A 21,766-nucleotide genomic window follows, 5' to 3' on the forward strand; every position below is an offset into this window, starting at 1 on the left:
TGGTGCCTCAGCTGTGCAGGTACAAGGAGCCCACGCCCTGCCCCTTGCAGGGCTGCAATAGAAGAGCTGGTGGATAGCAAACCCTCTGGGGTGCAGGATCAGACCCCCCTCTGCATTGGCTCGCTGCCACCCTGGCACCCCAGAGCCTGCCTGCACCCAGCACCCAGCTCAGCTCCCACTGCAGCTCCCAGCAGGTTCTGCTCCAGCGGGTGCAGAGAGGGAAACCCCGCTCCCTGTGCAGGCTGGCGTGGAAAGTGATACTGCAATCGGATCCAGAGCCCTTCCTGCCCTGCCAGCAGGGACAGAAAGCCAAGCTCTCTGTCCTGCCCTTCCCCTAGACCCCTGTAAACAGCACACTACAAGAAATTCCATTATTAATTCGTGCCCTGGTGTGGGGAGGAGGGAGGATGGCAAGTGGTTTGGACTGCTCGCAGAACCCAACACTCCCTCTCTGGCCTCCATCAGAGACCAAACATGGCAGCCAGGGACATGGATTTACTCAAACCCTCCTCCCACTTTATTTCAAACACCATAAAATATACACACACAAAAAAAAAAAAAAAAAAGGATGAACTGGAGGAAAAAACCTCTTGAGGGTGACATAACCTCTCCTAAAATGCACCATCAGCTCAGGTAGCAGTGGGAAGCAGCTGCCATGGAGCATCACCTCTATCCAGGCACATGGCATCTCCATCTTGTGCCTGCCAGAAAGAAGGAGAGGAGGGTGAGGCAGGCCCAGAGGGAAGCAGGGCAGAGTCCCATCCTAGGCAGCTCTGTTTTACTGGAGGGGAACAGGCACAGGGTGAGACCAGGCTAAGGACATCACCTGTCAGGGTGCCCCTGTGGATTTCTGGATTTGCTCCTTCAGAATGAGGATGCTCTGCCGCTGTTCTGGGGGCAGCATGGCGATCTGGTCTGCTGTCAGCTGCAGGACCTGCATGATCAGCGCTGCCTGTGGGGAAAGAGGGGTCAGAGACGTGCCCAGAGCAGCCACGGCATACCAGAGCCAGGGAGGGGCTGACCCCGCCACAGAAAGGCACACAGGAAGTGCTGCTCGTACTGTCTCACCCTTTCCCTTGTGTTCTCTCACCTTCTCGTGATCCTGGGGGGTGACCTGGCTCTGTCCAGGGCTAAAGCCTCCAGGCTGACCAGCTCCTTGCACTCCTGCCCCAGGTATGCCTCCTCCCTGCATGCCTGCCCCAGCCATGTTAGGAACCTGGGGGAGTAAGAGAGGGGTTAGGGACTGGGGGTTTCTGGACTCAGCCCTACAAATTCAGGAAGGTAAAAGAGATGATCGGACGGATGCCCTCACAGCCTGCTTGAAGATGCCTGAGCACAAAGAGAGAATGCATTTTATGTGCTCTCCCCTCCCAACTCCTGCGCTCCTCTCTGTGTCTCAGGAAGAGGTGGAGAGAGGCCTGAGCCTTGTCCTGTCCCAGCTGATGGGCAGTGCCCGGGGAAATGGGACAGGTGCCCTGACCCCCAGTGCCCAAAGCCTGGTGCTCCCCACACCCCCGCCCAGCCCCAGCCTACAGGAGGCCGTGGGTGCCCCAGCAGAGCCGTGCGTACCTGGCGGGGCCCCTGCGGGCCACCGGCTCCCATGTTCAGTGGCCCAGGACCCTGTATCCCACCAGGCATCGGGCCCCGCGGGGTGGGACCGGGCCCTCGGGGCTCCAGGCCCCGCGGCTCCAGCACCCTGGCCTCCATGGCCCTGGCCTCCAGCACTCGTGGCTCCAGCACCCGCGGCTCCAGGCCCCGCGCCTCCAGCGCCCGCGCCTCCAGCACGCGCGGCTCCAGCCCCCGCGGATCTCTTCCGACTGCGGAGGAAACACAAGGTCAGCTCCTGAAAGACGCGGCGCTGCAAGGAGTGTGGGAGAGAGCCCGCTGCCTCCTTTGTCTGGGGCCAGCAAGCACCCAAGCAGTGCAGGGTGGGGGCAGAGGGGACGTGCCTGGAGAAAGTCCCTTGCACCCTGGGACTGTCCCTCCTCGCCTGGAGTCAGTCATTTCACTGCCCAAACCCCCTTCCTACGCCTCGGGTCGGGGCAGCCGGCTCCACTCTGACTTCCTGCCTGCGCAATCCAAGCCACCCCTATTTCATGCCCCCTCTCTCACCTCGAGCATCCATCAAGGGCCCCCGCGGCTCTCCCATCAGTGGTCGGGGTTCTCCCATGGGTCCCCCCCTCATCTCATGGGGGGGGCCACGGCTGTCATGACCAGGCATATGGTGCATAGGGGCTCCCTGGTGGGGCGGCCCAAGGTAACCTCTGACGCAGAGAGACGAGGAGAGCAAAGCAGAAGGAGGAGAAAAAGCGAGAGAGTGTGAATCAGACACTGGCTTGGCACGGTCTGGGCAGAGCGCTGGGATTGCCCCCGAAGCCGGCCGCAGGGGAGGAGGGTGAGGCTGGCACAGGGATGGGTGCTGGTGGCCCCATGCCGCAGGGCAGCTGCCATCACCCCGGGGAGATCCCTTCCCCGGGGAAACGGGCCGGCCCCCACGGCTGGCAGCACGCAGGCCTCCGACCAGGCAGCAGTGACTCCCGGAAGGCTGGTGCCATCCCTGTCCTCAGCGAGAGGCTACCCTTGGGCAGGGGACAGTGCCAAGGGCTCCTCTCCTTCCCTCTCCCCTCACCTGGGCTCCACTTCTCCAGTGACTGAGAGCAGGGTCCCTCCGCGAGGGTCATTCGGGGCATCTCCCAAAAGGCCTCGGGGCGGCGGGCCACTAGCAGGTAGAGGTCCACGCTGCATAGGGGCCCTCGGGTCTGGCATGGGCACTGCCAGGGAGACACACAAGAACTCGTGAGGATCTGCATGAGCAGTGCCGTGCCAAGACTGTCCCCGGCGCTCTCGGGCCGGGCATGGGGCAGCCACGCTGCTCCCCTGAGCTGTGCTGTCTGCTGGGGACACAGCCCTACACACGAGGCTGGAGCACACCAAAGCTCCTTCCCTGGCTGCCAATTCTATTCCTCTCCTTTTCTTCTCGGGTTTTATTTAAGGTTCCTTATGGCGCCAGGGGCCAAACCAAGCATGGGTGCCCCCATGGCAATCCCTACAAGTGTGGGCATCGACACCCTGCTAACGTGGGGCCAGGAGCAAAGCAAGACCTGGAAGGCTCCTGGAAGCACAGTGTCAAAGAGGGCTGGATCTTAGGCAAAAGCTCTTTCTAAACAAGCTCTCCTTTCCCACTGGAGGCTCCATGCATGGTTCTAGCCTGTTCTCTCCTGTAGCCCTAGAAGAAATCCTGTCTCCTTCCTCTCCTCTTACTGCTGTCAGGCTACAAGGAGTGACATGCCAGTCCCTGGCCCTGAGAAGAGCAGGGTGAGAGCTGCTCTCTGCACACTCCACAACGAGCTCCATGGGAAGAGGGAGCTGGTGCCTGGTACCTTGAACACGTTCGATAGACGCAGGCCTGGCAGGTCCCACGGGCGAGAGCTGCAGGTTCCCTGGGCAAGCAGCAGGAAAAGAGGGAAAGAGCAGACACGTAAATAGTGTACGCACGCATGCACCGGCTCTGGGGACAGTGCTGCCTGCAGGATCACGCACCCTGAAGTCCCCAGAAAGCCTACAGAGAAAATGTTCCAAGTCTGGCTTTATCAGCCTGTTCTGTTCACACCCCCTCTGTCAGCACAGGCAGGACAGGCAGCGTGGCACAGTCCTTCCCTCACTCGGGAGAGAGGCAGGCACAGAAAACACCCTGCCAAGAGACTCAGCATTGCGTGGGGCCAGCATGGCCCCACAACACACACCAGCTTCTGCTCTCCAAAACCTTTCGGGTGCCAAGAACTATCAGACAGCTTTCAGGAAGACAGTGCCCACCCAAAGAAAATGAGAGTCAGCTGACCCTAAGGCCAAAGGATCTCAGACTGGGTTTGCACGTTGCCGAAACAAGGCCTATGATGAATGTCAAGGCAGCAGAGGTGACAGGTGTGCATGTGCTGTTCCTGGAGAACAGCACACCGGGGCCGTACTGACCTACGCATGGACACGTGTGAACCGTAAGCAATCGGGGCCCAGGGCTGGGCCGGACAGACCGTGCCTGCGGAGGGAAAGCCGAGCCGTCACCCTCCGGGAAGCGCCTGCCAAGCCTCAAGCCAAACGGAGACCCAGCTCCCTCTGCTGGGCACGGCGTGGGAGGACGCGGCGCCGCAGCGGCTGCTCCCCAGCGCCCAGGCAGCGAAGGAGCAGGACAAGGACCAGAGAGGAGCAAGCTCTGCCTGCCCGCACAAGCACAAGGACAGACACGGGCTCGCAGAGGTGGAAAACACAGACACATCCCGCTCGGAGGGGACAGGCAGCTCTCCTGGCTGCCAGGGCACGAGCGCACAACAGCGTGCAGAACGAGCTGGGAGCCAACTGGGCATGGGCTGTGAGCCCTGGGAGCCAGGGAGCTGCTACCACAGCCTTGTGCCTCAGTGAATAAACCTGGGCACAGCCCCAGGCTGGGCACAGCCAGGCTGCAGACAGCTGGGACACAGCACTGCTCACTGGAGCCAGGCTCACACCACACACAGCACTCCACACGTCTGTTTTACCTTGTCCACGCTCCAAGGGGACTGGCCCTGCACCTGGTATCCCAACCTGTGGCTGCATCCCACCTGAGAGGGGACAGGCAGAGATCAGACCCCTCCTCAGCCATCCCTGATGACTAACCTGTTCCTCTGGTCCCAAATACCTCCTGCCTCCCAGCTCCTGGGGGAGCATCTGGAGGTTTATTCCCCTGGTGTTGGTTCCCCCCAGGGATAATCCAACTTTGCAGCCCACCTCTGGCAGCAGCACAACCACAAAGTACAGCACAGGATTACGTGTGCTCTCACAGGGCTGAGCCCTCTGGTTAGGGGGAAAGCAGACAGGGGTGCGTGCAGGACCTGTGTGCTCACGATGGGGCAGCTCGGCCCAAACTCACCTCCTGGAGCCATGGGGCCAGGGCCTGGGCCCTGCACAGGGGCTGCCATCTGTCCTGGGGCTGGCACTCCCCCCTGCATGGGTGGCTGCATCAGAGGAGGAGCGCCATTGACGTGCATCCCGCCCTGCAGGAGAGACACGGGGTCTGAGGGACACCTCACACCTGGGCACGTGCCCCGGCTGGAGAGCTGGCACTGCCCATCCTCCTGCACAGCTCAGGGGGTGCGCAGGCTCTTACTATGGCCTGTGGCTGGGAGGATGGGGTGTTCTGGGGGTTCAGCTGAGCATTGGGCCCTGGCCCAGGCCCTGGTCCCGGCCCAGGCCCCGGGCCTGGCACCGCCTGCTGGTTGCCGGGGATCAGAGGAGGAACGCTGGTCTGGCGATGCAGGATTTTCTAGGGGAGGAAGAAGGAGAAAGGAGTTGTTTTCCACTGCCACTCCACAAAGGCTCCCACCAATACCCTCCCAACTCTGGACGAGCAGCAAGGCACAAACCAGCGCAATCTCGGGGTCGACGATCCTCATGACCACCTGGGCCTGCAGCAGTGCATAAGCCAGCTGGGGGTTCTGGAGCAGCATGTTCCTGGCTTCCTGGGGGCTGTTCTGGACACAGAGCTGAGGAGACAGGCACTGATCAGAGCTCTGACAAGGTGTGACACGGCTGGGAGGGTGCAGGCAGTGGTGGGAGGAGCTGTGCTCACACAGGGAGCACGGCCCTCCTGCACTCACCTTCATCTGCTTCATCAGCTCAAACATCTGCTCGGGGGGCAGGCTGGCCACGGCCCGGCTGATGGACTCGGGGGCATCCTCTGGGTTGACAGGGTCCCCATAGGGTGACTCTATGATGGGGGCACCTGTGCCCAAGCCTGCAACATGAACAGCTCATGGAACAGGCTCATCAGGAGGGGAGTACCCGCCCCCCAGGGGAAAAGGAGGCACCAAAACCAGGGAGACCTTAGGAGGGGTGATTAGGCATTGGAACAGGCTGCTCGGGGAGGTTGTGGAGTCACTGCTCCTGGAAAAGTTTAAGTAAAGACTGGATATAGCATTTACTGCCCTGATCTATTAGGGCAATACAATTTCATGCGGTGTGTTTGGTCAAAGGCTGGACCACGATCTTTACAAACGTTTTCCAACCTAAGTAATTCTGTGATCGTGTGGGAGTGAGATCCCAGAGCTGAGCCCACGCATCCATCCCTCTGGGGCACTACTCACACCCCGTCCCAGAGCAGGCCAGCTCCACCAGCGGGGCAGAAGAGAGCCTCCCTGCCCTGCAGCTGCCAAGGAGGGAGCCCCCGAACCCCGGCTGACTCACTCTTGAGCTCCTCCTTGTTCTTCTCGCTGGCGGCGTTGTCCACGCGCAGGGCCCTGCCGCTGAACTCGCGCCCGTTGAGGTTGCGCATGGCGCTGAGCGCCGTCTCCTGGTCCTGGTACTCGCAGAAGCCATAGCCCTTGGGCTTGCCCGTCTCCCTGTCGTACACCAGCCTGCCAGGGAGCAGAGACGAGGGGTGTGGGCATCCCGCTGTGCCCACGGCTCCTGCAGCGAGGGGGGACACGGGGACGGAGCCCCAGCAGCGCTGGGAACACAGTGAGAGCTCAGGGGATACAGGGACAGAGTAAAGCAGTGCTGGGAACACAGTGAGAGCTCAGGGGACACAGGGACAGAGCCTCAGCAGTGCTGGGAGCAGAGTGAGAGCTCAGGGGACACAGGGACAGAGCCCAGCAGTGCTGGGAGCAGAGTGAGAGCTCAGGGGACACAGGGACAGAGTCCAGCAGTGCTGGGAGCATGGGGAGAGCTCAGGGGACACAGGGACAGAGCCCCAGCAGTGCTGGGAGCACGGGGAGGACACGGGGACAGAGCCCCAGCAGTGCTGGGAGCACGGGGAGGACACAGGGACAGAGTCCAGCAGTGCTGGGAGCATGGAGAGAGCTCAGGGGACACGGGGACAGAGCCCCAGCAGTGCTGGGAGCACGGGGAGGACACAGGGACAGAGTCCAGCAGTGCTGGGAGCGTGGAGAGAGCTCAGGGGACACAGGGACAGAGCCCCATCAGTGCTGGGAGCATGGGGAGAGCTCAGGGGACACAGGGACAGAGCCCCATCAGTGCTGGGAGCACAGTGAGAGCTCAGGGGATACAGGGACAGAGCCCAGCAGTGCTGGGAACACAGTGAGAGCTCAGGGGACACAGGGACAGAGCCTCAGCAGTGCTGGGAGCACAGTGAGAGCTCAGGGGATACAGGAACAGAGCCTCAGCAGTGCTGGGAGCACAGGGAGAGCTCAGAGGGACACAGGGACAGAGTAAAGCAGTGCTGGGAGCACAGGGAGGGCTCCCCAGGGCACACAGCAGTCAGGCCCATGCCCAAGCCAAAGGGCCTGATGGCTCCTGGCATGGCTGCTGCCAAGGCTGTGGTTTGTAGGATGCCCACCTGTGCCAGCTGTGTGCCTCCCGTGACCCCACGAGGCACAGGACGGGACTGGCTGCTCCCAGAACTCCCAAAAGCTGAACTGAGAGCACCAGGGCCTGGTGCCCAGCCTGGAAAACACCTGTGAGAGGCACAGGGATGGCAGTGAGGAGCACAGAGCCCGACCAGCACTGAGCCCTCAGCAGCCACAGCAGGGCAGCTCCACAGCCACCTGCTGCGCTGGGGACACCGTGCTCCATCTCCAGGGGACCCTGGCACAGCCACCGGGTCCCTCTGCCCTGAGCACAGCTGGCACAGCCTCACAAGCCCCGCAGCTGCTGCTCCGCGTGAGGAGCCAGCCTCGGGGGCCCGGGGAGGTTTATAGGGGCCGTCAGGCAAAGCTCCTTCGCCAAAGCTCCTCCACCAGAGCAGGCAGCGGCCGAGCCAGCGTCCCTGCGAGTGGCCAGAAGGTGTGCGTGCATGTGGGGACACGGTGGGCTGGGCGGGGCGGGGGGAACGGTTGGGCTGCGGGGTTTTAGCGGCCTTTCCCAACGTCACGGATTTGCGGTTCACGGTTCCGAGCCCGCGGGGCTCGGTCTGCGCCGAGCAGGGGGACCCGGGGGAGGCCTGCGGCCGCTCTCACCTAAAGCTGACCACGGGCCCAACCTCCGAGAAAATGTCCTTCAGCTGCTCCTCCGTGGCCTCATACGGGATGTTCCCCACTGCGGAGACAGACGGTGCCGCCGGTCAGCGCGGCGGGTACCGGCCCCGACGGCGAGGGGGGGAACCCGCCGGCGCCCCGCCTGCCCCTGCCCGTCCGCGCCCCTCTCCCCTTGCAGGCGGCGGTCCCGCCCCGCGGCCTCACCGAACACGGAGCGCAGGGAGCGATCCACGGCGGGGTCCCGCACCGACAGCCCCGCCATCGCGCCGCCCGCGCCGCTTCCGGTCCGCGCCGCGGCCGTGCCCCCGCTTCCGCTTCCGTCCGCAACCGCTCGGAGCGGCGCTTTCAAAAAGCGCTCCGGCGGGAAACGCGGCACCGGCGGCAGCGGGGTGTGGGTGCCGGGACTCCCCGGGATCCCCGGGCGGGGCGGCCGCGGCCTCGGGGATCCCCCGGAGCGGGGCCCATCCTCAGGGATGCCGCTTCGAGCACCGGCCCCGGGGCACAGCCCCTGGCGAGCCTAACACTGCCCGGGGCTCGGCAGGATGGAAGGCACGGAGGTCCCCATGGCTGTGCCCACGGGTGTGCCCACGGGTGTGCCCACGGGTGTCCCCGCGCTGGCCACAGAGCCGAGGTTCGCCCAGCGCCTCAGGTGAGGGCAGGGGGATGGCAGCCCTGTGCCGCTGCGGTGCGGCCGGAGCCTCTGGGGCTGGGAAGGGTGACTCCGCCTGGCCGTGCAGGCAGTGGCTGGAACAGGAGCGGCTCCTGGACGGGCGCTACGGGCTGCAGCGGGTGCCGGGGGGCCGCGTGGCCGTGCCGCTGCTGCCGGAGAAGCTGTCCCAGCTCTGCCTGCCCCGGGAGGTGCCGTGTGAGCTGCTCGGGATCCAGGTGAGCACAGCCCCCGGGCCCCGAGCGCTGCCTGCGGCGGTGGTGCTCGGCCCTTGGCATGGCCCTGCCGCAGGACCCTGTCCCCTCCAGGGCCGCCCGCCGGCGCTCGCCGGCCCAGAGGCTGCGGGAGGAGCTGCGGCGGCTGCTGGGGCCGGGCTGGTCCGGGCAGCTGGAGCGGGACGTGCCGCACGCCTGGCAGAGGCACGGGGACCTGGTGCTGCTGAGCGAGGACAGCTTCAGGGCTGAGCCCTGGGAGAGGCTGGGTAAGGAGCGCAGGGCAGCCTGTCCCGGGAGAGGCTGGGTGAGGAGCGCAGGGCAGCCTGTCCCGGGAGAGGCTGGGTGAGGCCAGCAGGGCTGCCTGTCCCGGGAGAGGCTGGGTAAGGAGCGCAGGGCTGCCTGTCCCGGGTGAGGCTGGGTAAGGAGAGCAGGGCTGCCTGTCCCGGGAGAGGCTGGGTGAGGCCAGCAGGGCTGCCTGTCCCGGGAGAGGCTGGGTAAGGAGAGCAGGGCTGCCTGTCCCGGGTGAGGCCGGGTAAGGAGAGCAGGGCTGCCTGTCCCGGGAGAGGCTGGGTGAGGAGAGCAGGGCTGCCTGTCCCGGGAGAGGCTGGGTAAGGAGCGCAGGGCAGCCTGTCCCGGGTGAGACTGGGTGAGGCCAGCAGGGCTGCCTGTCCCGGGAGAGGCTGGGTGAGGCCAGCAGGGCTGCCTGTCCCGGGAGAGGCTGGGTAAGGAGCGCAGGGCTGCCTGTCCCGGGTGAGGCTGGGTAAGGAGAGCAGGGCTGCCTGTCCCGGGAGAGGCTGGGTGAGGCCAGCAGGGCTGCCTGTCCCGGGAGAGGCTGGGTGAGGCCAGCAGGGCTGCCTGTCCCGGGAGAGGCTGGGTAAGGAGCGCAGGGCTGCCTGTCCCGGGTGAGGCTGGGTAAGGAGAGCAGGGCTGCCTGTCCCGGGAGAGGCTGGGTGAGGCCAGCAGGGCTGCCTGTCCCGGGAGAGGCTGGGTAAGGAGAGCAGGGCTGCCTGTCCCGGGTGAGGCCGGGTAAGGAGAGCAGGGCTGCCTGTCCCGGGTGAGGCTGGGTAAGGAGAGCAGGGCTGCCTGTCCCGGGTGAGGCCAGCAGGGCTGCCTGTCCCGGGTGAGGCTGGGTAAGGAGAGCAGGGCTGCCTGTCCCGGGTGAGGCTGGATGAGGCCAGCAGGGCTGCCTGTCCCGGGTGAGGCTGGGTAAGGAGAGCAGGGCTGCCTGTCCCGGGAGAGGCTGGGTAAGGAGAGCAGGGCTGCCTGTCCCGGGAGAGGCCAGGTAAGGAGAGCAGGGCTGCCTGTCCCGGGTGAGGCCAGCAGGGCTGCCTGCCCCGGCCCGGCCCACACCACCCGCATCTCCAGCTGCTGTGTTGCAGGCCCGGCGCTCTGGGAGACGGTCGCCAAGGCTTTGGGGGCCCGGCGGGTGGCCAGGCGAGGACGGGTGATGCCGGATGGGATGAGGAGCCCCAGGGTCACCCTGCTGCTGGGCCAGCACGGCTGGGTGGAGCACGTGGACAATGGCATCAGGTGGGCAGGAGCTGCAGGGCGCGGCTGGCGGGGAAAGGACTGCTCTCACTGTCTGTACGGGGTCTTCCAGGTACACCTTCGACGTGACCAAGTGTATGTTCTCCCCGGGAAACATCACCGAGAAGCTGCGTGTGGCCTCACTGCCCTGCTCCGGGGAGGTCGTGGTGGACCTCTATGCAGGTAATGGAGGAGGTGCTGATGGCGCCCAGGTAGACATGAAATGTCATTTCCAGCTTATGAAAAATACTCAGGCTTGGAGCTCCTGTCTTATCTGCGAGCCCTGCAGCTATGCTGGCACTGCTGTCCTGCCTGTGTCCCTGCAGCCTATGGACACTTAAGGTGTCCTGTTCTCAGGCTCTGTGACTAGTGCTGCTTTGGGGAATCACTTGGATCCAGGGCAAAGATTTGCCACTGCTTGTGCTTAAGGAAGTTAGTGCTTCCAATCTGTGCCACACTGAAAGGACATGGCACCCACAAAACTGCTCTAGATTAATCAAACTAAACAGTAATATGGATGCTTCTGTAGAGCCAGGCAGGTCTCCACCTGATGGCCAAAGACTGAAGGTAAAATAAGTGCCTCTAAACAGTTTTCAAGGCAGATTTTGCTTTTGCAGAAGAGGGAAGGATAAATTTCCATTTTTCCAGTGTTTGGGCTTTCTCCAACCCAGAGCAAAGCAGACCTGGAGAGGCAGGGTGGCAGTGTGCATCCTGCCATGCCCTCGGGGAGGAGTGTGGGTCTCTGGAGGTCCCTGCCCTCGGCCACTGCCGCCTCCTGCCTGCAGGCATCGGCTATTTCACACTGCCGTTCCTGGTGCACGCCGGAGCCGCCTTTGTCCACGCCTGTGAGTGGAACAGCCACGCCGTGGAGGCCCTGCACAGGAGCCTGGTGCTGAACGGGGTGCGGGATCGCTGCCACATCCACAGCGGGGACAGCCGGCAGGTGAGCGCTGCGACGGGCCGGGCCGGGCCGCGGGACCGTCCTGCGAGCATCCATCCACCTCTGCTCTGTCCCCAGCTGCAGCTGCGGGACGTGGCCGACAGGGTGAACCTGGGGCTGATCCCCAGCTCGGAGGAGGGCTGGCCCGTGGCCTGCCGCGTCCTGAAGAAGGACACGGGTGGGGTTCTGCACATCCACCACAACGTGGAGACTCGCCCAGCCACGCCGCAGAGCGCGGTGCTGCTGGCTGAGCGGGGCTCTCCGGAGGCAGCGAGCCCCGGGGGAGAGGCACAGCACCCGCCACAGCACGGTGGGGAGGAGACTCCGGGGGCCAGGCTCAGGCCCGAGTGGCAGAGCTGGGCCGAAGGCACGGCCACACGCATCCAGGGGCTGCTGGCAGAGCTGCACAGGGCGCCGTGGCGCAGCAGCGTCCTGCACATCGAGCCGGTGAAGTCCTACGCGCCACACGTGCATCACCTCGTGCTGGACCTCGAGTGCCGGCCTGTGCTGCCCGTTTAGCGGGGCACGGGCACTGCTGGGGCTCCAGCTCCCTTGGACGGGTGGCCAGCAGTGTCCTGCTGCCAGCCTGGAGGTGCCTTGTGTCCCCTAGTTCCCAGGTGGCAGCGCTGCCCAGCAGTGCCTCCCCGTGCCCGGGGCACCCAGGGCTGTGCTCCCCATGGCAGATCCCGTCAGGATCCAGACAAGGATGGAGCAAGCTGGGGCTCAGAGTGCCAGTGTTCTACCCTGGCTCTGCCAGTCCTGCCCAGGTCTTGGACACGTGAGCCCCATTTTCACACAGGAGAGAGCCACAGTGCTGAGAAGCCTTGGGTTCCTGCTGGGTTCATTTCAGCAGGTCAGGGACAAGCCTTGTGCTTGTATTTACCAGCATGCTTTTTTAATGTACTGGAAGCAAGTCTGTTCATCTTGTTTCCTTCCTATTTTTTTTCAGAAATAAAGATATTTCTCACCACCTCTTGTTGGTGTCCAGTTAAAACATGAACACCAGTGCAAGTGTGGGGGGTCTGGCCTGGGGACTTTGGTCCTAGGGTGGTGTGTGGAGGGGCTCAGGGAGCAAAGCCTCTGTGGCACGGTCTGCCTGCAAGCCCGAAGCCCTCTACATCTGTTCTGTGTACTCCCAGTGGAGCAAACCCCTGCCCCGTGAGGAAGCTCCCGCTGGCCCTTTGATGTCTCCGCGGGTTTTTCCACTGTGTCAGTGTCGCATCGCTTCCCATCCCCGGGGTGCGGCCGAAAGTGTGGGCAGAGCCGCGTCCTCTCGTTTGCCTCGGGGCTGCACCCAGGTGTCCTCCCCCGCTGTCCTGCGTGGCGAGCAGGTTCCCCGGTGCCTGTGCAGGGGGCAGGGAACAGGCACCCTGCAGGACCCGTATCTCCGCCGCCAAGGACAAGGGCAGCGCTGGAGCCTTGCGGCGGGGACACCGCGGCCTGGGCTCCTCCTCGGGGCTGCCGGGGGTCCCGCAGTTGGGGTGTCGGTGCGCCCTGTGCTCTCCGGGACAGGCCGCACACCCAGCCAGGGCCACGGGGCACCGGGGCAAGGGCCCGGGGGCCGGAGCCGCAGCTCCGCCGGGGGCGATGGGGCAGGAAGGGGCTGGGGGGCAGCGGGCACCGCCTCCCGCACGAGCCGCCCCGTCGGTGCCGCAGGTGCGGCCGCCGCGGCTCCTTTAAGGCACCGGCACCGCCCTCCCCTCCCGGCTCCCCCTCCCGCTGCCGGGTGGCGCCGGCCGGAGCCGCCGCAGGTACCGGGAGGAGCGGGGGGTCGGGCGGCGCTGCCCCGGCGGGGTACCGGGGGATCCTCCCCTGGCGGGGTACCGGGGCTTCCTTCGCTGCTGGGGAGTCGGGGGAGCCGGGGGTCCAGCCGCGGTGTCCCGGTGCGGGGGCAGTTCCCAGTCCCGGTGGCGGCGCTGGGAACGCGGTGCTCCCGCTCCCGGACCCCTTTCCCCGACAGAGGGGTCTGGGGTCGGTCCCGCCCCGCCTCCTCCCCGAGGGACGCGGGAGCGCGGCCGCGGGGACGGGAAGGTCCGTCCCGAGGGTTCCGCCGGTCCTGGCGGGAGCGGGGAGCGGCTGCAGCCCCCGGGCGAGCGCTCCGGCTCCGTCCCGGCGCCGCCGCTGCAGGCGGATCCTGGCCCTGCCGCGGGTCCTGCGGCGCGCCCGCTCCCGGCGGCTCCTCCGGCGGCTCCCGGGCAGCTCCGGGCCCCGGTGCGCTCCAGCGAGGGAGGGGCAGCCCGGGGCGGCTCCTTCCTGCCGGGGCTGCCGCGGGTGCTGGGCGGCAGCGCGGTCCCACGGAGCCGGCCGAGGTCACCGGGGCTGGCAGGCGGCCCGAGCCCGGCCCGGGGCAGGGCGGTGGGGCGGCGGGCGGGCCGGTGTCCCGGGTGCCCCGTCCGGCCCCGGCAGGGGGCACGGGGCACCTCAGCAGCTGGCACGTCCCTAGCTGGCAGCCGGTGAGCGCCAGGCAGCCCGGGTGGAGCGATGTCGGAGGCTGTGGACCTGTCCTTCCTGTCGGACGTGGAGCGAGATCTGATCCTGCAGGTCCTGCAGCGCGACGAGGAGCTCCGCAAGGCAGAGGAGAGGAGGATCAGGTGCGAGCGCGGCTGGAGCTGGGCAGGAGCTGCTTCCCCGCTTTGTCTGGAAGCGGGCGATGAGTGACAGTGTGGGTGACGGGTGTCCCCGGGCCCCTCTGACCGCTCGTGGTGTGGCTCTGACAGGCGCCTGAAGAATGAGCTGCTGGAGATCCGGCGCCGGGGAGCCAAGCGGGGCAGCCAGCGCTACAGCGAGCGGACCTGCGCCCGCTGCCAGCAGAGCCTGGGCCGCCTCAGCCCCAAGGCCAACACCTGCCGGGGCTGCAACCACTTGGTGTGTCGGGACTGCCGCTCCTACAGCCCCAGCGGCTCCTGGCGCTGCAAAGTCTGCTCCAAGGAGGCGTGAGTAGCCTGGACAAGCAGCAGGGACATTCTGTACATCCCTCCTGTCCCCTTCCTCCTCTCAGTTGCCTCAACTTGATGCCCATGGCCAGCCTTTCCTAGCCTGGCTGCTCCTCCCCAGTGCAGGGCAGCTTGCTCTGCTGTCACTCCTGGGGAGGGTTCCCATGTTTGGGTGATGGAGAAATGGGCCCTTTTGTGTCTCCTTCATGTCCCGTTCCTTCACCCCCCGAGCTGACTGCAGCATCCCCCTGTGCCCCTTGCACAGCCTGTGTCTCAAGCATCCCAGGTTTCCTCCCTTTTGACCTCCCCTGTCCCACAAACAAAACTTGGCTTGCTCCCGTGTTTGCTGAGGATGTAGCTGAGCCTGTCAGCTGCCCAGTGAATGCTGGTCCCTGCCCAGTCACCTGCTGATTGTGCCCATTGTGCCTGTGTTCCTGGGTTGTGGCAGCACCCAGGGTGGGTTGGGGCACAGCAGACAGCCCCCCTGCCCCTGACTGCCCCCACCACCCCTGCCCTGCAGGGAGCTGAAGAAGACAACGGGTGACTGGTTCTATGACCAGAGGGTGAACCGCTTCGCCAACCACCTGGGCAGCGACATGGTGCGGCTGTCCCTGCGGCACAGGCCAGCAGGTAGGGTGCCACGGCAGAGCCCTCTCCCCCAGCCCATCCTTCTGGGGTGCTCCAGCTTCCCCCAGCGCACCTCTGCCCAGTCTGGAGCTGGATGGAGCACCACCTGCTCCAGGCAATGGGTGAGCTTGGAGCAGTGCTCCTCCCGATGCACCTCTGCTTCCAGCCAACAAAAGAGAGACTGTGGGACAAACCCTGCTCCAGAAAGCTCAGCTCAGTGAGCCTAAAAGCTCCTCTGCAGGCCGGCAGCCGAGCCCCCCTGCGCCCCGGGAGGGGTCCAGGTAAGAATCCCTGCTGTCCCCCGTGCTCCAGCAGCAGCTCTCATCTGCTGCGGGTTAGAGAGCAATCTGCTGCGGGTTAGAGAGCAATCTGCTGCAGGTTTGAGAGCAATCTGCTGCGGGTTAGAGAGCAATCTGCTGCCCCATGTGGATCATCGGTGGCACAGGAGCTCTCTCAGACCGACCTCCTTGCCAAACAGGACATACCTGTGGTTTTGCTTGTCTGCAGTTTGTTTCCAGATGCCTCAGAGCCTCGGGATGGCAAAAGCGACACAGAGTCCATGGAAAACATGAGCCTGGACAGCTACAGACCTAGTCCTGCTGATGTGGGGGCCAGGTGAGAGGCTCCTGGGGTGGGCTGTCCTTGGCAACACTGGCTGGCAGAGGATGGGACCTTCATCTGAAGTGTGTTTTTGTCAGCCTAGTGAGGGGAAGCTGGCTCCTCAGGCTGGCAGAAGCCTGTCCCTGGGCAGGAAGGTGCTCTGCTCCCAGGCTGCTGCGGGCAGCTCAAGTGGCATTTCCTGGCCAGCACTGCCTCTGCCAGCTGTGCTCGTGGCCTGGGACAGAGCTTTCTGTGTCTGCCACAGGAGGAACTCCCTGGAGAGAGCCATCCCTGGAAAACAGGCTGTTGGGCCAGCAGGACCTGCTGCCTCCAGCCTGACCCTCCCTGTGCGCTCCAAGAAGGCGTTCTCTGACGGACGGGTGCGTGACGCTGCTCCGGCAGGCTCAGCCCTGTCCTGGGGCATGGGGCTGGGCACGCACAGGGCTCCCAGCCCTGCCCCGCTCTGAGGGGACTCTTCCTGCCCAGGATGCCACCGTGGGGACCCGCAGCAGCACCTTGGCGGACGAGCATGAAACGATATTCAAGAAGAACCCCCGGCGGGTGGTGAGGCCTGCGGGTGAGAGATGTGCGGGTGCTGACACGGCCAGGGTGGGCAGCTCCTGCTCCCTGGGCTGGGAAGGGCTTCCAGTGCAGCTGGGAGAGCCTGGGGCAGCCCCTGGGCTCTGCTAGCCCTGCTCTGTGCCACTGTTCACCCCTCTGGTGCAGACTACACCAAGTCCGTGATCGACCTGCGGCCCGAGGACCTGGTGGGGGAAGGTGGCTCTCTGGGGGACAGGAGCAAGTCAGTGCCTGGCCTCAACACGGAGCTGGTGAGACCCTGAGTGCTGGGAGATGGCTGCCAGCTGGCTGTGCCCCTCACTGGCAGCTTGTCCCTGTCCTTGCAGGAGGAGGAGGAGGAGGACATCGATAACCTGGTGGAGATCCACCGGCAGCGCGTGGCCCGGGGCAGCATGCGCAGCGGCACCTCCTCGGTGAGCCAGGGGCACGGCCCTGCTCTGCTCTGCTCTGGGAGGAGGGATGGAGAGAGGCCGTGCCAGAGGCTTGCGTGGGAGGGATGCAGAGCAGGCAGCGCCTGGAGGGAAGGGGAAAGGAAAGGGCCTTGTATGTGGGGTGGGTTCTTCCCCTGGAAGGGAATCGAAATGCAGAGATCCAGCTCTCTTCAGGCCGCTGTGTGTGGCCATCCCCAGCCATGGGGAGGTGAGGGGGGCTGTGCAGAGGAGACACAGGGAGTAACCTTGCTGAGGATGAGGAGGGCCCGTCAGGTGATGCTGTGCCAGCCCAGCCCTGCCCTGTCCTGCAGAGCACACTGGGCAGCATGGTCAGCATTTACAGCGAGGCCGGCGACTTCGGCAGCGTGGCTGTCACCGGGGGCATCTCCTTCTCCCTGAGCTACGAGGAGAGGACGCAGACCTTGTTCATCCACGTGAAGGAGTGTCGCCAGCTGGCCTTTGGGGACGAGGGCAGGAGGCGCTCCAACCCGTGAGAGCAGGGGGGCGATGGCTGCTGCCACCGCTGGGGGTGCCCGCTGGGTGGTGGGTGCCCACCAGAGATGGGAGCTGTAAGTGGGAGGGTCCTGGTGAGGCAGGAGGTCTGGGGCTGCCCTGGGGAGCTGGGAGGATGAATTGTGGGGGGCTCGTTAAGTGCTGCCTGTTCTCCCCTCAGCTATGTGAAGACCTACCTGCTGCCCGACAAATCCCGGCAAGGGAAGCGCAAGACCACCATCAAACGCAACACCATCAACCCCCTGTACAACGAGCTGCTGAAGGTGAGAGGGGCTGGGCTGGGCTGCGGCTGCTCAGGGATGCTGCTGGAACAAGCACAGGGAGGGGTGAGCTCCTGACCCTGCAGTGGATCGCTGCAGAGGAGCCATGTCCAGAGACCGTCCCCTGAGAGCTGCAGGATCCCTGCCCTGCCAGCTGTGCCCTGGCTGTGCTGCCAGCCCCCAGTGCCACGGTGGGTGGAGGCACAGCTGCAGGTGTGACTGTGTCACAGGACATGTCCCTGGTTCTGTGGCATTCCCAGAGCAGAGGCATCCTGCTTACCCTGGGTATTTCTTTCCAAGGGATGGCTGGACCTGGAGCCGTGTTACAGTGGCAGGAGGGAGGGAGGGCAGCAGCCACAGGGGCAGAGATAAACTCTGGGCCCCGGGGCAGAGCACCTTGGCACTGCCCTTCACCATCCCTGCTGTGTGACTGTCCCCGAGTCTGGCAGTGCAGCTCTGAGGCACTCTTGCACAGCAGGAAGTGAGAGCTGTGGTTTGGTTTTCAGGCTCCCACAGCCAGGTTTGCTGAGGTCTTGTGCTCTGACCACCTGAGGCTCTGTGGTCTGGCAGAGCTCTGCTGATGGTGGGATGGCTGGGTGCTGTGAGTCCTGGCTCCGAGGGCTGGGAGAGCACAGGCTCCTTCCTGCAGCTCTGCCCTGGGACTCTGAGGTTCTGGCAGGCATGGAAGGAAAGAGGAGCAGGCTCTCTGTACATCCGTTGCTGCTCTGTCTCCTCTCACGCTCCTGAGCTGATGGAGTTTGCCAGGCCTGCCCTGCCGTGTGCTGCCTGCTCACCAGTGGCTCTCTCTCTCTTTCTCTCTCCCCAGTATGAGATCAGCAGGTCCCTGCTGCTGGCGAGGACGCTGCAGTTCTCGGTGTGGCACCACGACCGCTTCGGCCGCAACACCTTCCTGGGGGAGGCAGAGGTGCCTCTGGGGGCCTGGAACTTGGAGAGCCACCTGGAGGAGTTCCTGCCCCTGCACGGCAAGGTGTGCCCCTGCTGCCCACAGCCCCCCTGCCTGCTCCTGCTGGGGTACAGCCCTGGGCGGGCACGGGGGTGTGGGCACCTCAGCTGAGCATTGCCAAAGGTTTCATTTGGAGGTATGAAAACCCCGGATGCAGACAGCAGTGCTGTTGTAGTAAAAAAGGGAAAATCTTCTGCCTTGAGCCTGGCTTCCCTCTCCTTGTCAGGTGATTGGGCCAAAATAAGATCCCAGAGGAGCTGGGCTGCACTGGTCATGCTGGGGAGGGTTGGCAGGCAATTGTGCCAGCTCAGCCACAGCTAGGGGAGGTGCTGCACACCAGGCTGTCACTGTGTGCACCATGGCTCCTCTGCAGGGGTTGGTAATTCTCACCTCTTGGCAGATTGGGGCAGATGCTGCTGGTCTCCACCAGTACAAGGGGGAGCTGGTTGTCTCCATGAAGTACATCCCATCTGCCAAGCATCCTGGGGCTGGCAATGGCAGGAAAGGTGAGTGCTGAAGCTCTGGAATCAGCCGCCTGCAGGGCTTGCTCCTGGCAGGGCAGGACAGACCTGGGTTTCTTCAAGCTGCCTGAACCGTCTCAGTACTTCCCTGGGGCTGGGCTGCTGGGCCCTGCATGAAGCAATTTTGTCTGCCTTTGCCCTCAGCAGGCAGGGCCAATACAGGAGAAGGCAAGAGGAGATGCCAGTCCGGGCTCTGCACCTCCCTCTGGGATGAAGGGTGCTCAGCAGGGGCTTCCCAGAAGTTTGCAGTGCTAGAAATTAAATTGGATTAATTTCTACTGTGTTGGGTTTTTCCTAGGCAAAACAGGGGAAGGTGGTGAGCTCCAGGTGTGGATCAAAGAAGCCAAGAACCTGACAGCAGCCAAGTCAGGAGGGACCTCAGACAGCTTTGTCAAGGGGTGAGTGAGGGTCCTGGGGCGAGGAGGGCACTGTCTTCTCTGGCTGTGTTCCCAAAGCTGCTGGAGAGGCAGGGTGCCGTGCTCCTTCTTGCTGAGCCGTGCCAGGACAGGCAGGAGGGTGCCCCAGCCCCCAGAGCAGGAGGCAGGTGCCCGTGTGCTGCTGACCAAGGGCTGCTCCCCCAGCTACCTCCTGCCACACAAGAACAAAGCCTCCAAGAGGAAGACGCCCGTGGTGAAGAAGACCCTGAACCCTCACTACAACCACACCTTTGTCTACAACGGCATCAAGGCCGAGGAGCTGCAGCACCTGTGCCTGGAGCTGACGGTCTGGGACCGGGAGCCGCTGTCCAGCAACGACTTCCTGGGGGGAGTGCGCCTGGGGGCGGGCACGGGTGAGAGCTGCACCCCTCATACAATGGGGGTGGGCACGGGTGAGAGCTGCACCCCTCATACCCTGGGGCTGGGCACGGGTGAGAGCGGCACCCTCATACAATGGGGGTGGGCACGGGTGAGAGCGGCACCCTCATACAATGGGGCTGGGCACGGGTGAGAGCTGCACCCTCATACCCTGGGGGCGGGCACGGGTGAGAGCTGCACCCCTCATACAATGGGGCTGGGCACTGGTGAGAGCTGCACCCCTCATACAATGGGGCTGGGCACTGGTGAGAGCTGCACCCTCATACCCTGGGGGTGGGCACGGGTGAGAGCGGCACCCTCATACAATGGGGGTGGGCACGGGTGAGAGCTGCACCCTCATACAATGGGGGCGGGCACTGGTGAGAGCTGCACCCTCATACAATGGGGCTGGGCACTGGTGAGAGCTGCACCCTCATACAATGGGGGTGGGCACGGGTGAGAGCGGCACCCTCATACAATGGGGCTGGGCACTGGTGAGAGCTGCACCCTCATACCCTGGGGGCGGGCACGGGTGAGAGCTGCACCCCTCATACAATGGGGGCGGGCACTGGTGAGAGCTGCACCCTCATACAATGGGGCTGGGCACTGGTGAGAGCTGCACCCTCATACAATGGGGGTGGGCACGGGTGAGAGCTGCACCCTCATACAATGGGGGTGGGCACTGGTGAGAGCTGCACCCCTCATACAATGGGGGCGGGCACTGGTGAGAGCTGCACCCTCATACAATGGGGGTGGGCACTGGTGAGAGCTGCACCCTCATACCCTGGGGGCGGGCACGGGTGAGAGCTGCACCCTCATACAATGGGGGTGGGCACGGGTGAGAGCTGCACCCTCATACCCTGGGGGCGGGCACTGGTGAGAGCTGCACCCTCATACAATGGGGGCGGGCACGGGTGAGAGCTGCACCCCTCATACAATGGGGGCGGGCACTGGTGAGAGCTGCACCCCTCATACCCTGGGGCGGGCACGGGTGAGAGCGGCACCCCTCATACAATGGGAGCGGGCACTGGTGAGAGCTGCCTCCCTCATACAATGGGGGTGGGCACTGGTGAGAGCTGCACCCTCATACAATGGGGGCGGGCACGGGTGAGAGCTGCACCCCTCATACCCTGGGGGCGGGCACTGGTGAGAGCTGCACCCTCATACAATGGGGGTGGGCACGGGTGAGAGCTGCACCCTCATACAATGGGGGTGGGCACGGGTGAGAGCTGCACCCTCATACAATGGGGATGGGCACTGGTGAGAGCTGCACCCCTCACACCCTGGGGCGGGCACTGGTGAGAGCGGCACCCCTCATACAATGGGGGTGGGCACGGGTGAGAGCTGCACCCCTCATACCCTGGGGCGGGCACGGGTGAGAGCGGCACCCCTCATACAATGGGGGTGGGCACTGGTGAGAGCTGCACCCCTCACACCCGGGCACAGCAGGGGCTGTGCTGCGGGCACCAGGCTGCCCCAGCAGTCCCTTCTGTCCCCCCTTACCCCGGGCACAGCAGTAGCCTCGCTGGGGGCTGTGCTGCGGGCACCAGGCTGCCCCAGCAGCCACCTCTGCCCTCCCTTTCCTAGGCATGAGCAACGGGCAGGCTGTGGACTGGATGGACTCCACGGGCGAGGAGCTGAACCTGTGGCAGAAGATGTGCCAGTACCCGGGCTCCTGGGCAGAGGGGACGCTCCAGCTGCGCTCCACCATGGCCAGGCTGGGGCCCTAGGCTGTGGCACCAGGGCTGGCACCGCTGTTGGGTGCCAGGCACAGCCTGGCAAGGCAGCCAAACGTGTTGGGCTTTTTTCTTATACTTTAATAAACATGACCTTCTCTAAACAGGCTGGGGCAGAAAGTCTTCTTGGCCGAGCTTCATTTAAAGCTTCATTTTCCCCTTGTCATAAGCCTTGTACCAGATTTCAGGCTGAACTGCAGTTCGTGTGAGCCCTCCCTTCTTCTCCCCCAGGCAAAATGCTTTTAAATGTCATTGTGTTTTTATTTCTTCCCATTCTTTTTCCTACCACCCGGTTCCAGAGTCTGCTCTCTGCTTGTCCTCTCCCCCCGTTCCCCATGCCCAGCCCAGCCCCAGCTGCAGCACTGCATGGATGGAGCTGTGTGGGGTCAGCCTGGGGGGTTTGGGGATTGTGGTCTCCAGGAAACATTTGTTCCCCAGGCCTCTCAGTGACACATGTGCCAGCACTGACTTTTTATACAAATCTATTTATTTCAACTT

The 21,766-nt window shown here is 64.3% G+C and overlaps 3 protein-coding genes across 5 annotated transcripts; 2 read left to right on the top strand and 1 right to left on the bottom strand.

The window, feature by feature from the left end:
• Window positions 1-494: 494 nt before the first annotated feature.
• On the bottom strand, window positions 495-8,246 carry CSTF2 (cleavage stimulation factor subunit 2). Of its 3 annotated transcripts, XM_058032870.1 has the most exons (15): window positions 8,166-8,246; window positions 7,944-8,022; window positions 6,214-6,383; window positions 5,628-5,764; window positions 5,394-5,513; window positions 5,138-5,293; window positions 4,901-5,024; window positions 4,530-4,592; window positions 3,381-3,440; window positions 2,630-2,771; window positions 2,113-2,264; window positions 1,570-1,817; window positions 1,091-1,216; window positions 827-952; window positions 495-701 (listed from the first exon to the last, which is right to left on the bottom strand). In XM_058032870.1, exons 1-14 carry the CDS (start codon window positions 8,221-8,223, stop codon window positions 830-832), a joined length of 1,758 nt encoding a protein of 585 aa, XP_057888853.1. In that variant the 5' UTR covers window positions 8,224-8,246; the 3' UTR covers window positions 495-701; window positions 827-829. The 3 variants fall into 3 exon arrangements, with proteins under 3 accessions (XP_057888853.1, XP_057888854.1, XP_057888855.1); XM_058032871.1 differs by lacking the exon at window positions 3,381-3,440; XM_058032872.1 differs by lacking the exons at window positions 2,113-2,264; window positions 2,630-2,771; window positions 3,381-3,440.
• Window positions 8,247-8,425: 179 nt separating this feature from the next.
• Window positions 8,426-12,085, top strand: TRMT12 (tRNA methyltransferase 12 homolog). The gene is made up of 7 exons (XM_058032744.1): window positions 8,426-8,610; window positions 8,699-8,846; window positions 8,920-9,109; window positions 10,223-10,373; window positions 10,444-10,553; window positions 11,156-11,313; window positions 11,389-12,085. The coding sequence occupies exons 1-7, from the start codon at window positions 8,504-8,506 to the stop codon at window positions 11,827-11,829; spliced, it is 1,305 nt and encodes a 434-aa protein (XP_057888727.1). The 5' UTR covers window positions 8,426-8,503; the 3' UTR covers window positions 11,830-12,085.
• A 915-nt stretch (window positions 12,086-13,000) lies between these two features.
• SYTL4 (synaptotagmin like 4) lies at window positions 13,001-21,372 on the top strand. The gene is made up of 17 exons (XM_058032656.1): window positions 13,001-13,061; window positions 13,754-13,901; window positions 14,028-14,243; window positions 14,764-14,873; window positions 15,037-15,151; window positions 15,378-15,485; window positions 15,736-15,850; window positions 15,957-16,047; window positions 16,197-16,300; window positions 16,376-16,462; window positions 16,792-16,970; window positions 17,154-17,256; window positions 18,080-18,241; window positions 18,618-18,723; window positions 19,037-19,136; window positions 19,320-19,528; window positions 21,120-21,372. The coding sequence occupies exons 2-17, from the start codon at window positions 13,792-13,794 to the stop codon at window positions 21,260-21,262; spliced, it is 2,058 nt and encodes a 685-aa protein (XP_057888639.1). The 5' UTR covers window positions 13,001-13,061; window positions 13,754-13,791; the 3' UTR covers window positions 21,263-21,372.
• Window positions 21,373-21,766: the final 394 nt, after the last annotated feature.

The sequence above is a fragment of the Melospiza georgiana genome, chromosome 12 (assembly GCF_028018845.1).
Source record: "Melospiza georgiana isolate bMelGeo1 chromosome 12, bMelGeo1.pri, whole genome shotgun sequence".
Lineage (NCBI taxonomy): Eukaryota > Metazoa > Chordata > Aves > Passeriformes > Passerellidae > Melospiza > Melospiza georgiana.